The sequence below is a fragment of the Leuresthes tenuis genome, unplaced genomic scaffold (genome assembly GCF_036924035.1).
Source record: "Leuresthes tenuis unplaced genomic scaffold, fLeuTen1.0.hap1 SCAF_11, whole genome shotgun sequence".
Classification (NCBI taxonomy): Eukaryota; Metazoa; Chordata; class Actinopteri; order Atheriniformes; family Atherinopsidae; genus Leuresthes; species Leuresthes tenuis.
Window position 1 is genome coordinate 6,954,839 of NW_027325365.1, and position 14,705 is coordinate 6,969,543.

General features: G+C 37.3%; 1 protein-coding gene across 1 annotated transcript in view; it reads right to left on the reverse strand.

Annotated features, from left to right (window-relative positions):
• The window catches only part of rxfp1 (relaxin family peptide receptor 1), an 84,219-nt gene that overhangs the window by 18,102 nt on the left and 51,412 nt on the right, over nt 1-14,705 (reverse strand). Inside the window, exons 4-11 of the mRNA XM_072395235.1 lie at nt 6,519-6,624; nt 4,125-4,196; nt 3,443-3,514; nt 1,040-1,111; nt 842-913; nt 586-654; nt 374-445; nt 86-157 (exon numbers count right to left, since the gene is read on the reverse strand). Coding sequence (XP_072251336.1) covers nt 86-157; nt 374-445; nt 586-654; nt 842-913; nt 1,040-1,111; nt 3,443-3,514; nt 4,125-4,196; nt 6,519-6,624 — 607 coding nt within the window. The remainder of the gene's footprint in view (nt 1-85; nt 158-373; nt 446-585; nt 655-841; nt 914-1,039; nt 1,112-3,442; nt 3,515-4,124; nt 4,197-6,518; nt 6,625-14,705) is intronic.

Consider the following 14,705-nt stretch of genomic DNA (forward strand, 5'->3'; position numbering starts at 1 on the left):
TTAGAAAAATCTAGAAAATTCTGTATTTTTTTTCTTTCGTAAACTTTGTCCCCATAAATATAAAAGAAAAAAAGAAAGAACTTACAATTCCCCAAGCTTTCGAAGGACAGAGAAAGCCTGTTCATGTATATAGCTGATCCTGTTTTGCTGTAAAACTCTGGAGAAAGGCAATAAATACAAAACAGGAATTACATCACTACTTTTTGACCTTTCTTAATCCCATTTAATTAACTGCCAGAATCGACTGCATGCACAAGCTAGAGGCTGCAATCAATTTTTGTGAAACTGATTTGTGAGTCTCAGCCAGTATTAAAAAACTGAAAGCAAAAACTTTGCCTCTTCCATGGCTTGAATTATGTAAATTTATACTTACAGAACTGTCAACATGCTGCATGAGGAGAAGGAGACGTTTCCAATCATTTCAATGAGATTTCCCTCCAAATCCCTGCAAGGACATTATGAAACGCACACACACACAGAGAGCACGCACGACCACATCCAAACACATACAGAGAGATAAGTTCATCAGAAGACTTGTCACTTTTTATGACAGGGGAAACTCTTGATTTTTGACATCCGACTTACAGCCAGTTCAGTTTGGGCATTTCTCGACAGATGTCATCAAACTTTGTCAAAGAGTTGTTCAACAAAACCCTGTCAATCAGTGAAATAAAAGGAAACAAGGTGATGCTCATTTTGCTTTCATGTCCTAAGGTGGAAGCACTCATGAAGTTTTAGTAAAGAAACTCTGAACAGCAGCACCTCCTCTTAACAATAATTAGAGGACATCACAGCAATTAAAAAAGAGAAACAATTTTATAGAGCTGAAGTAAAAACTCACAGTAAAACAAGGGAGTTCAGTCCTGAAAATGTCATTGGAGATATATGATGGATTTTGTTGTTTTCCAAGATCCTGCAACAATAGGATATTGCTTCAGCCTTCTCTATTTGCAGAACTTGAGATGTGTGTGACAGAATTTATGTCGGCAATGAAGGCAGAAGAAAAGTAAACAGTGTACTATTACTACAGCAGACATACAGCCACTCCAGCTTGTGCAGGTCCTTGAACACACCCGGCATCAGGACAGTTATCTTGTTGTAGCTCAGATATCTATGAATGGAAACACAACAGTAATAGTAAAGTTTGTTGCATTTAATATGAAGCTAATGTTTCTGACCTTATAATAATCATCAATCAAGATCTTTTTTCAACCAAATTTCCACCTTGATGATTGTTTACTTGTATCTCTCCACGTTTTAACAATGCATTAGATACTTCCCAACCCAGTTTCAGCAGTATCAGTAATGTCCTTGCTTTATTCAGATCAATAACTTGAATCTTTTTAAATTTACTAAGATCTTCTTCACAACTAAAGGATTCAACGTGGTTTGAAAAGGTACTGCATTGGTTAGGCTTAAATAACTCGCTGCCAGTTGAAACATATCAATCACTGCATCCTGTTCAAGTTGGAGGCTCCCAGCAATTTTCTCAGTCAAATTCAGGAGGTGAATTCTATTTGGCCATGTTGTATATTAGTACTTCTAAAGCTGTGTGATGGAAACTTTTAGATGTTTTCACACACATATACTCGCATATGATTGGAGATGTAGCAGTGTCTACATTTGCCAATTGAAATAAGAATTTACCGCAAGAGTTTACAGCATTTTCTGCATGAGAAGCATCCTAACAGCTGGAAAACTCCAAAATAGAGTTCACAGAAGGAAGAGCATGACGCAAGTAAGCTTCTGGAATTAGCCTTTTTGTTCATGGCACAAGGAGGATGGTGGATGATGCTCCAGATTTATTTGATGTTAATGTTCCTGTATTGATATTTATATCATATGAGTATGTTTTTGCAATACTGATAAAAGAGTAGAAGGTGTTAAGGCTTTGAAGTGGACTAAATTAAATCTGGCAACAAAGTCAATATCGTTTGGCTCCATTTTTTCAAATTTACCAAAAGATGCTCAAAGAATAATAATTTCCAGGTCTGAAAAATGATTCAAACAAGTACAGAAAATCATAAAGCCCTTTAACAAGATCGAGAAAGTCACTTTTCCATGGCTGGCTAAATTTTGAATAAAAAAAAACGCTTTTAGGAGGACATCAAAGAGAAGCAATATTATACAACATTTAAATAGGTGAAAACGATGAAAAGCTTTTACTCATCATGGTTTTACTGTTGGGGGCACAACAGTAACTCTGCACTGATGCCATAAAACTGGAAGGCATTGCAGTCTAAAACCTCAGTTTATTTTGTAGTGTTAAGGTCGCATTCTGGCCAAATGTGCAAAAAACAATTTCCATATATTTTCCTCTGTATTCAGTTCCAAATATTTCACATTTATGGCCACATTCGGAGTCCCTGAATGTTTTTTTTTTGTGCTTGTATTTGAACATGCCTTGGTCTTCCATCTCTCCTGTCTACCTGCACACCTGAGACAAATCACCAATCAACCCCGGGGGTAAATATATACCCGCTCAGCTCGGGCAGCCTCGGCAGCTTGTCAGTTACTCAGTTCTGGTTCTATGCTACAGCTGACTACTCGTTGCTGTCTTGCGGTGCTTTTAGTAATTTCTCTGCTCTGCTTGTGCTTCAATTCTCCAGCCTCTGTATGCTCATCTTTTGCTTACCATACTCTTTGAACACCATCCAGCTTTGCTCCTACTTGGCTTGTCTGCCTGTCTCTCTGAAAAATAGCTCATACTCCTGCCTGCCTTTTGGCTCAGCTCATTCATTGGAAGTCTCCAGAAATCTGTGCTCCACACCAATTCAGGTTTTGGCACCTTGTTCTGACACAACCTGACAGACCACAGCCAATGACTTGAGCTCAACCTGGATTGTGCAGTTCCAGCTCCAGGCCTCACCTCCACAATTAACAACATAAGCGATTAAATATTCAACCCCCTTCCTGTTTTGAGTCTTGCTTTGCGTCTGAGCTAAGCAAAAACACTTCTTTAAATAGCTAATTGGTCTTCTTTGGTCTTCATCTGTTTGTTGTTGTAATAGCTGTAATATAGAAATATATTTAATAACTGTATATGCTAAGTTGTAATTTTAGATAACTAAAACTAACACAGTCCGATGTAAAACATGAAGGTTACTGAATTAGATTATGATCATTTGTGAGAATGCAGTTTGTTGTGCTCTTGGACTCTGTATTATATAATGATACATGTTCCTATCTTGTCATGTGTATGACAGAGGAAAAATAAGTGATCTCAAATCATGATCCAGTTGAATATACATGCAACTTTGCATAAATAAATAATATAACATAAATATTTGCTGAAAAGAATTCATTTTTTCAAGCTGTTACGGTTGTGTTGCTTGAATATGAATAATTAATAATCAGCTGAATCACAGAGGTATTAAAAAAAAACATTGAACGATTACAAGTGCACATTAAATATCTTGACCAAAAATGTAGCTTTACTCACAGTCTTGTTAGGTTGTAAAGCCCTCTAAATGCATCAGGACTCACGTCTTGAATGTTGTTATGCTGGAGATATCTTAGGAAAAAATAAAGCAAATAAGTTGATAAACAAAACAATGGCAGATACAATACTTAAATATGTTTGCTGAGTGACAAAAAACAACTTTTCTTATAGTTTCTCTTAGTTTCTTGCAAAAACATCTAAATTCATGGGTAGTAGCCCAGCTAGCAGACATCAAAGTTTGCTATTTGTTAATGCCTTGCATCCTTTTTCATATCACATAGCTCCACAGACCTTTGCTGACAGCTGCATTCATTCTGTTTGTTTATGCACATCTAAGAGAAGTTTTCAATCTGGTCAAGCGACTGTAGGCTGACTGTCTGATGCAGCCAAATGGCTCCTGGCAAAGGATCAGACCTGATCTCGTGGTGCCACTGTCAGTGACACTGTGCGTTTCTGATAAGCAACATAAGTTGGCATTGAATGGATTCGTATGTGTAGCAGAACAATCACCTCTGTCAGCGTTCCCAGTAGACCTGTTTGCCTTAGATGAAAACTCTTTTGTTTGCCACTCAGACCATGAGTGAAAATGTTATGCTCAACTGAATGAAGAGTTTATTCTTTTGATACTCACATTTAAAAGAAGATATATATATATGCAAAGCACAATTAGTGAAAAACGTACAGTTTTTGCAGGTTCTGGTAGTTAAAGAATCCATATCCTTTCAGTCTCTTAAATCGATTTCTTTGTAGGGACCTGTGGGAGAGTAGACGCATCGTGATCAAATGACAGAATTTATATTATATTTACTTAATTTGAGATTTATACTTGAACAAAATCTCATGAGTACTTCAACATGTAAACAGCTGACCAGTCCACTGATTTTCACTTTTCAGATATGGTCACATAACTCAGCTCACCTTAAATTTAAATCGTATAGTTATTAAAGGGGAATGGTATTTTTAAACCTAGACCTTATTTCTGGCATGAAATACGTTCATCTACTCACTGAGAGCAGTTTGGTGAAAGTCGGCGTCCTCCGGAAGATATTTACATTCCTCGAGAATGTAAATATCATCTAGACGATGCAGCCTCTAAATAAAGCAATATCTGTCTTTATTTCACCAATACTTTAAGACGAATGAATGAATGAATGAATGGGCGGGTGTCGATGACGTCATCCCAGTAGACTAGTGTGTACAAAGCCCTCTATAAGCCCCCCGATAGCCGCCAATAACAGCAACACAGCAGCTATGAGCTAACAGTGCAATAGTATGCGTTCATTTATTCAGGGGTCTATAGCACCAGTCACAAGCCCAGATGTAGGCTGTGCAAAGATGCCTCCAAGACAGTCCAGCTTATAGTAACAGGGTGTAAGATGCAGGCAGGTGAAGGCGGAAGTTTAAAAGATGTGGGAAGTGAAGGCAACAGCGATGCCAGTGGTAATACCAGAGCTCTGGGTCGTGACCCCCAAACTGGGACAGACAGTGTCGAGCATATATATATTTATATACTAATATAAAAATAAAACATGCCAAAGAAATAAAATACAAAGCCAATTACTTGAAATTTTAATCTTTAAACTTGACAGACTGTAGCTCAGTCATATTTCTAATTCTGTTGCATCGAGAGGCTCTGAGTTGACAAGCTGTTTGATTCCAAAGCTTTTAACGGATTAAAAAATGATTAAAGGCTCATCCCTTCAGACGCTTTTATGTCAGGGTTCTGGAGGTGGTCATTTTTTGGACTTTTGGGAAATCTTAACACAATCTATTTTGACTTGTCTTTTTCTAAATGTGCACGCTACAACACTTTGCTGCTATTTCACGGACTTTTGACAGATGTAGGCTGTTCTCTCAAAAATTAACCAACAGTATCAAACATAGGCCTCCTGTGGTCCAAGAAATAATCACGGGATAGAGGTTTACAATGTAAGGTTATTATGGAAAAACAAAATGCGTGGGTATGAAGTCTGCTTCTTATGTATGTTCAAGTTGTACAAGTATGTACCATGTGTCTTGGTACTCGTGATGAGCAGGTCAGGTTTACTGAAATGAGTATGTGCAGTCCAACTCACAAGTACAGCACATACATTAACCACCAAACCCATTCAAACCTCCAAACATGTTCCTTGGATGCCTTGACAGTAAGTAATGCCACATTCATGTCACATTATATAATATTATATTATATAACAGTAACAGCTGGGAGCAGAGTGGTTATTGAACATTATATGAGATATTCAGATAATTCTCCTTATTATTATTTTTGTTTAAAATCAGAAATGTCTAATTACATTGTTCAATAAAAAGGTTCACCAGCACTTCTGTCATTGATATAATGTTAATGATGTTGTTGAGCAATTTTTTTTTTTTTTAAAAACAATCAAATCTTACATTATTCTTAAGTTCTCCAGGTGCTGCTGTAAAATAGAAAAAGTCTTAACCTGTAATATCTCACCTTTAAATATGTATTTAACTTGAATTTTTGAAATTATAAAAACAAGTATAATATATCTGTGGAGGTGAACAAATCACTGCATTTACTTCATTTGGTATTTCTATTTTTGTGAAATTTTCATAATCTTTTTGGAAATGACCATGACCTTTCTCCTGAATCCCACCTATTCTGTTTCTTATTTTTCTACCAAAAAAAACAATATTTTGTCTCAATGAACATTAATTTCAAATCAGTTCTTAAAAACAAACCCCCAAAATTGCTTTTTGTCTTCTAACTTCACAAAAGCACTGATAAAGGCAGAATCTGAGATAGAGAACAACCAAATCGTTGATAATGGTTGTTCCATTAGGACAAATCGATAATCGTTCAATTAAAGTTTCCAATTAAAATGTGACAAAATCAGGAACATACTTGGAAAGATGACAGTTTATACTTTTGTAAAAGTTTTCTAAGCAATGACAGGTCCTCACTTTTTTTTTTCAGATGTGGTCTTAGAGGGCGGACATCTGCTACATCACATCCCACAAGCTGTGACAGTCAAACTCATTGATGACATGCTTCAAGAGGATAGTTTGAGCTTTATGATGCTGAAAAAATGAAGGGTTATTTTCTACTCACATCATGGTGACATTTATCGCCACCACAGGGATATCTTGAAGCTGCGCACTGTCGCAGTCTAGCTCCAGGTCTCGGCACTGGCAGAGCTCAGGAACAACACCCAGCACTGGGGAGGTGAGGAGGTAGGACAGGAAAAGAACATCAGAGAATATATCAATCAAATGGTCATCGTCTTCAGAATTATTAGGGGGGCTGTTGCTATAGGTATGGCAACTTGCTGGAGAAGAATGTAAGCCTTAAGATTAAAGCAATGGCAAAAAAAAATGAAGGCAGACTTGATTCATGGGAAGAACACAAGTAGTTAATATCAGTCTTGTTGAATATTCCTGGGTTAAGCCAGCAGTATTATCCATCCATCCATCCATCCAATTTCTATACCCGCTTAATCCGTTGGTCGAGTCGCTGGGCGGCTGGAGCCTATCCCGGCGGTCATTGGGCGAGAGGCGGAGTACACCCTGGACAGGTCGCCAGTCCATCACAGGGCCACACAGAGATAAACGAGACAAACAACCACACACACGCTCACACTCACTCCTAAAGAGAATTTTAGAGTCATCATTTAACCTAACATACATGTTTTTGGATGGTGGGAAGAAGCCGGAGTACCAGGAGAGAACCCACGCATTCATGGGGAGAACATGCAAACTCCACACAGAACGGCCCCACCTGGGAGTTGAACCTGGAACCTCTTGCTGTGAGGCGATGGTGTTCAGCAGTATTATATTGATTAAATTCAACATTGGATATAGAGGATGCGATTTAATGACACACATAAAATTGTTTAAGCAGGGCTTCCTGATTCCAGTACAAGCAAATTGTGGTGCATTTGAGGACATGTCAAATGAGCCACAAAAGGACACATTTTCATTTAATAAATAATTACACATTTAAAGAAAGTCATGTTTAACTCACATTTGAGCTAAAGGAGTGTCACCACTGACTGAGGACAATTATAAGGGAAAATTGCATCTTAAGTGGAAGGATATCACTTAATATCACAAGGCAATATTGGGTCAAATGCATGTGTCTGGTAAATGGGTATTGAATATAACGAGTCAAATGTTGCAGGTTCAATTGCTGGAGGTATGCTTAATAATTCCATCTAAATTAAACTGTTTTTAAAAATGTAAACAACAGAGATGTAAACAGATCAACAATGAGTGACCTGCAGAACATCAGAAAATCTTTTGGGGTTTTACTCTTCCTCTGTGTATGAATGTGTTCACTTTTGTGGTCATTCGGGCAGAGTTTGTTCTTTCTTTTGTACAAATTTAGGAGGGTCTTCATAATTTAAGAGACATGACTTTGCCAAAAACAAGTCAAGCTGAATGAGAAAAATGCAAAATAAAAGAAAATCTTCACACACTATAAAAATGACATGCTGGTGGATAAATAATGCTACAACCCGTATGAAATCAGTTAAAATTCTCCAGATGAATCTTCACTACAAAAAGGAAATGCTTGTCTTTTAGTATCACTGGCTCCAATTCATGACTTTAAAATCGTCGGAAACCATTGAAGTTTTGCACATGGCAGCTGCTGCCAGACACACACAAAAAAGAGAAGTGCAGCATTTCAGACCTTGGAAATATGCAATTACATATGCAATATATGTTTTTATATAAATGTTGATATATAAAGCTGTTTTATTTATGGACAGTCAAGCTTGATTAGTTGCTGATGAATGAGAAAAAAGGTTGCTATAATTTGAGGCATAATCATTTTGACTATCAACATGCCAATTACACCCTTATTAGTGATTGACAAAACCGTGGGTTGTGAATGTGCTCTGAATCCAAAGCATCTATTTCAGTTCCATATCCTCAGTGATGGGCAATTTTAAGCCTTAAAAAAGACTTCAAGTCATACTGAAAAATAGACTTCAGTAAATACAGTGCTGCAAAAAAAAGTCTAAGCCTCAGAGAGGGGAGACTGAGAGAACTGAAGACATTGCTTAATTTTCCCTGTTCAGAACAGCACTTTAACCTAAGGCTATTTTTAGTTTAAACTGGGAGGAAATTGAGAAAAATGGCAAAAATCCTTTACATGAATAACTGAATTATTGTGACGCTGTTTGCATACCCAACTGATCCTGTGAATTATGTTTTCAAGGGTAAAAACACTGGTGAGTTTCTCAGAGTGGCATTTCTTATGCCAAGAAATGAAAAAGACACTTCGTGTCTCCTTCTACATGAACCAAAATTGCTTCATGTACAAATTAGATAATTAAATCTGTTACTAAAATCCCATAAAACTCTTTGTGCCAGAACAATAAAAATCCCAATAAAGAGTGCAACAGGGAATAGCTACATTTCTACCTTTTAAATGAGTGTGACTCGAGCCTCCAGTGGCTATGAAAGCATAAAATATATTACAAAAAATGTGTTTCATATGTTCCGTTACTTTGGCAACGTTTCAGCCTCCTCATGAAAGAACCAATACGTCTATTGCCATTTTCTGTCACTCCAGTGGAGCTGAGTTTCCCATAAGTTTCATGCCCAACACAATAGATTTCCATTAGACTTGAAATGTAGAACAAGCTGTGTGAACTGATCCGAGTCAGATGTATGTTATGTATTTGCAATAGCCAGAAATACTAGGAAGAAGTAAACAGATAGCCACGCTCTCATTTTGAACTAAATAAATGGGTTTACATGCATCAAATTTGCAAATTATGAACAGGCGCAAGCTCTATGACTTCTCAAGAGCCAGAACAATACATAATTTATTTACCACACAGTGAATCATAACATAGCTTTAAAAGTTGCAGCAACACAAACAGAGGTGGTGATGTTAAGTTAATTGGGGTTTTGCTCACTGGAACAATGGAATGGAATTTTTTCCAAGCCAGATCCCAAAAATTCTGCCACCAATCCAATCTTAGACAGTAAAATATAGAAATATGATTTGTGAAAAAGCCCTTGAAGTAATGCTGAAAATCAACACCTCAGTCACATCTTGATTGTGTCATTTCAAATCCATTTAGTTGGAATACAGAGGACAATTTGCAATAATTGTGTCACTGTCCAAATGCTCATGAACCTGACAGCATTACATGTAGGCAATTATGGTTGGCGCATGGCTTTTCATAGATTAGAGATGACAGAGAGAGGTTGTAATTGAGGGTACAATGGCTATAGGAGGAATCTTTCACATTCAAGAACTTGATTTGGGTCACTGAGATGAACAGCTGATGGCACTATTTTCCATGAAGTCATGTGTCAACCACTGGGCAAATTCCACCAATCTAATTTGGATTTAATTGTAGTTTGGACTTGGTGTTGGACATAAGAGACACTTTTCAATTGTCTGGGACTCCTTTAGTTTAATTTAAAAAGACACAGTGTACTATATACTATTATTCACTTATTCTTCTATTCTCAAGTTTAAATGCAAATGTCTGACAGCTTTGTGACTTTGTGACTAAATGTGCAAAGAAAAACCATGTCTGGGAGGTACGCTTAAATTAATCAAGATTAATATCCCTTATTCTTTACATTTACCATTAGTTATTTTGACATTCAGTGCCAGTGGCAATAACAATAGATCCCTGAAAGTCATACATTTTGTAGCGCATTTCATCTCAGCATTAGGCATAGAAATTCATTACAAGTCATAGGTATTGGTGGTTCTGAATTCTCCTTATTTTTTCAACAAGGATATGATCTATGACCTAAGCTCTAACACTGGTTCAAGTTTCATATTTGCACAAAATCTCTGCAAAATTCTGAACTGTGTTTCAAAGAGGTGTAAAGAGTCAATGTGAATTGCAGCCCACTAACAATGTAATAAAGACATTAATACATGGAACACGGGAAAGTATCTAAATGTATTAGAAACAAGTTGCGAGGCCCAACTCTACAACTAGAAATTGGATAATTAAGGCTCCATTGCTCATTTAGCAAAGAATTAACATAAGATTTCTGTATGAAAACAAGACTAAAATATATCGGTGTTGCTGCTTGTGAGATAAAACAAAAAGATGTGAAGATGGTGATATAGTTCACAATGAAACACATTTAAAATGAACGGAAAGCATTGAGGTTTACAAGAAGAAGGGAAAATTGAACACAAACATATCAGGCCTGTAAAACACTGATTACACAGAACACAGAGTACAGCAGTAGCACAACAAATGTCAACACTCACATGGTCAGATGATATGTGAAACCTCCCTAAGACAGTTAGCAGAAGCAAGAACAGCACACAATACAAAGATCAACATAGCCTCAACTTTCTGAGGTCAACAGTAATTGCAGTTTCTATGCTAAAGATATACAATTTCAAAATTGTGGTTGAGAGAGACGACTTTCACATTATAGCTGAGGTGAAGATGCGAAGCACACCGTATTCAGCCCACAAATATGTGCCACAGTTCTATGTTAAGGTCAGGAACATACAAGGCCTATCAAATACAAAACAAGTGGCAATAACAGCTGATGCCTGGATAACCTACACCAAATTTGTAGAATTAGCTTATTCAATTTAAAATGGATCCTGATATCTACAATAAATAAAATGCTAAGAATTGGATTAAACTGGACCAAATCAAAATGACAAATGATGCTAAATTCTTCTATATAGAAAGTTTTTGGCCCAAACTGATACATATCAAATTATCAGTGAGAAACAAAAACCTAAAAACCTCCTAAGGTTCCTATTTTAAGAAATGTGCAGCATCCTGTGTGTACCAGAATAATTCATTAATTTAACTAAATAATTTTGAATGAAAGTACGAGAAATAAATGGATATGTATACACCATATTTATGAACCGTGAACAGGCTCAAGTTCTGTGACTTCTTGAGTGCTGGAATAACACGATATTTTTTTACTGCACACTGAATACTAACTAATAGCCCTAAGAGATGGAACATCACGATCAGGGGTGGTAGTGTCAGTGGTCTGAGACTTTGCCTGCTGAGAATCTTAATGGAATGCACAGAAAATCCCTGACATGCTGCCATGTTAAAGTCCATGCGGCATGTCGGTGGGAAGGAAGCAAATTACATTAAGCAAACTGCACCTCTCATTTGATCATCAACTATAGTAACATGACCAGCTGTAATGTGGAGCTAATTCTGAGCTTACAGACTGCTCACAGGAATTGTGCAGCTGTTGTCATGGAAATAAAAAATATATGTACTGCAGGTGAATATATATGCAATCCTATTTACATCTGAGATTGGAAACTATTTCAGATAAAGCATGAGACATTATGAATAAATGGAGATACACATGTCCTAAATTAAACTGGTCATTAGTTGTCATGGTACTATCATGTGAGAGGACACAGACCTTCCAACATCTTTTTCCAAAGTAACAAAACCTGTTGGGTTTTATTTTGGGGCACACAGAGTTAGCTGTGTGTGCTTTTTTCTTGTACACATTCAAAAGATGGCATGGATTCTCAGTGAGCACAGTGTGAAAGGTTTCAAACTGTCAGAGCTGTCACTTTGAAGGAAGGGTGAAAACCATCAGCAGAAAAAAGTCCATTATTTTCTTCACCAAGGAAGGGAAAAAAAAATCCATGTTTAATGCAGTGTAACCTAGTACAGATGGCAAATTAAATGTATAATCATATAAACTATTAGACTGTGCATACCTTTCTGATCTTTACTGAGTCTGACAAACCATTAATACATTGAATATATAGCTGCCAGATTTAATTGAATAAACAGCTGCCAGATTTACCTGTGCACAAAGCACCTGACAAAAAAACTACCCGAGTATAAAATCATATTTGTTTATTTCATTAGAATTATGTTCTAATTAATGTTGAAGTGATTTTGTGAAACGATGCTGCTTGATTCATTGGCAGCACATCAGGTACCTGGAAAAACTGCATTCATTTACAAAAATATGTAAAAGAGAGTAGTTAAATTGTGAAATAAGCTGTATTAAGTTATTGTATATACAAGTACCGACCGTCAGAACAGTAAGGTCAAAATATGGCTGGAGTTTGACCTTGCCATTTAATTCGACCGCCATCCTTGCCCCATTTACATGCATTGGAGTGGAATCGAGTTGACTATCGAAGTATGTCTGACATCACAACATTGTTTAATGTTCAAGACTGCTGCTTCAAATCCTTCTGTGTAGGATGAAAGTACATGAAAGTGTAGACAAATTTACTGTACAGGCGTTGTCTTAAGGTTACTTAAATAGTGCGTTAGTTTGTCTGATGGTGCTGCATTTACAAAACCAGGATTTTATTAGAAAATAGTGACGGTCTGAAAATGATTAACTTAACTGTCAGTTTACCCAAAGTTTAAATGGATTGTTTTTCAGTCCATTTCTGACATGCTTAGCTGCCTGACAAAAGATACAGAAAAACATGCAAATAAGAGTTTCTTTATTTGGGATTTAGCTTTATAAATACACAAGTAGACTTTAGGGTTTTTACAAACAGATGCATAAAAATAGAACTTTGGAATATGTACAGAGCACCTCAATTCATTTGAGTCTAGATCAGAGTAAACATGTAAAGGTTTTAAGACCTGCAGTCGTGTTATCTGGGTGTGTTAGTTAAGTTTTGAGGGCTTTGATTTCATACTATTTTCCAATTGACCCTTCTTGTAGAAAGCCAGTTATTTACAGACACATTTAAAAACAACAAAAGTTGGGTGAAGTGCTGAAGTGCAATAAATACCAGTAAAAGAAGATAAAGACAATAAAAACAAATTCTAAATTTAGATGGCATACTCCACTCGAGTTTAAAGCCAAGGAGAAGAGGGGAGACTTTAGCAGTGACTTAGTGATATCTACAGTCTGAGTATATAGACTGTGTAGGAAAACTGTTCCACTAATTTGAAGTAGCACTGAAAAAGCTCGATCCCTCGATGGAAAACTTGAAAGAAATAGTGTTTGGCTTATTTCTGCTCCTTCTAAAATCCAAAATCAGCTCCTATGTTCTGATTGTGTTCAAGATGAAGTAACTGTTCCCACAGCATGCCAAAAAGTGGTTGACCAGTCATCTGGACAGAGCTTCTCATCCATCACTGATACATCCAAAAATTCCAAGCTGTTAATGAGCCTCACAAACTTTGGTTTGCTGGTTAGGTCAATAATAATAATAATAATAATTCAGGCGATTGTGGAGCCACCCACCTGTATTTTCTGGAGCTCACAAAAAAGTACTAGCTGGATTGTATTAAAAGCAGTGGCAAAAAATCAAAGAACATGATCGCCACTGTGCTGCCTACTTTGTCCAGATGAGAAAGGACTCGCTGAAGTAGGTAGATGCATCTTCAACATCAACCGCATGGTGATAGGCAAACAAGTTTTGAACGGTGTTCACTTGCTTATTGAGGCGTACCAACAACAGTTGCCACAGGATTCTTCACCTAACTGCTTCACACATACAGGCTTGTGCGGGAGGCAGGGGAGGTCCAAGTGTGTCCTGAAGGGGGGAAATGTTGGTGAGGCTGTGTTAGGACCCATGACTGAAGTGCTGGGTGACATCATGGAGGTGTGACAGGGAGGATGTGAGTACATGTAGGGTGTGAGGTTTGTGTTGCTGGAAGCAGGTGCGAAGCATGCTGACTGTTGATCTGAAGTGGAACTATTGAAAAACATGTTCAGCTCATTGGCTTTGTTCAGAACTCCATCAGTCTGATCCCCTTTCACCTTCAAGCCTGTGATCTTTTTCATACTTGACCACACATGCCTCAAATTGTTCTGCTGGGGTTTGCGCTATATAATTTTTTTCTGTAAACTTTCTAACCCTCTCTTATCTTCTTTTTTCAGCTGTTTTGAAGAGTTCTAAATAACTCCCTGTCTCCCTCCCTGAAGGCTTTCTTTTTCATGTTCAGCAGCATTTAAGATCACTGGTGATCCAGGGCTTGTTCCTGGGGAAGCACCTTACTCTCCTTGTAGGTATGAGCCTCTTCGTACACAAGATAACTGTCACTCACTCAGTCATGGCACCGATGTCCATCTCCATGTGGCTCACACAGGGAATTCCTGTCTGTAGCCCCAAAGCTGGAATTTCTTGAGGCTTTTTCTTTAAGCTTTATTTTTTTTTTAAATCACAGGTAGCGGATGAACAATGGGTGTATAGTTGGAGATGAGGTGAAGCAGACTATGGTCTGTTTTCCGAATGTAGGCTAGGCAGAGTAGCTGCACATGTCTCTTTGAATAGAATAAATCCTACTTTTAATTTTCTCTAGTGATTCTTTTTGTGCAT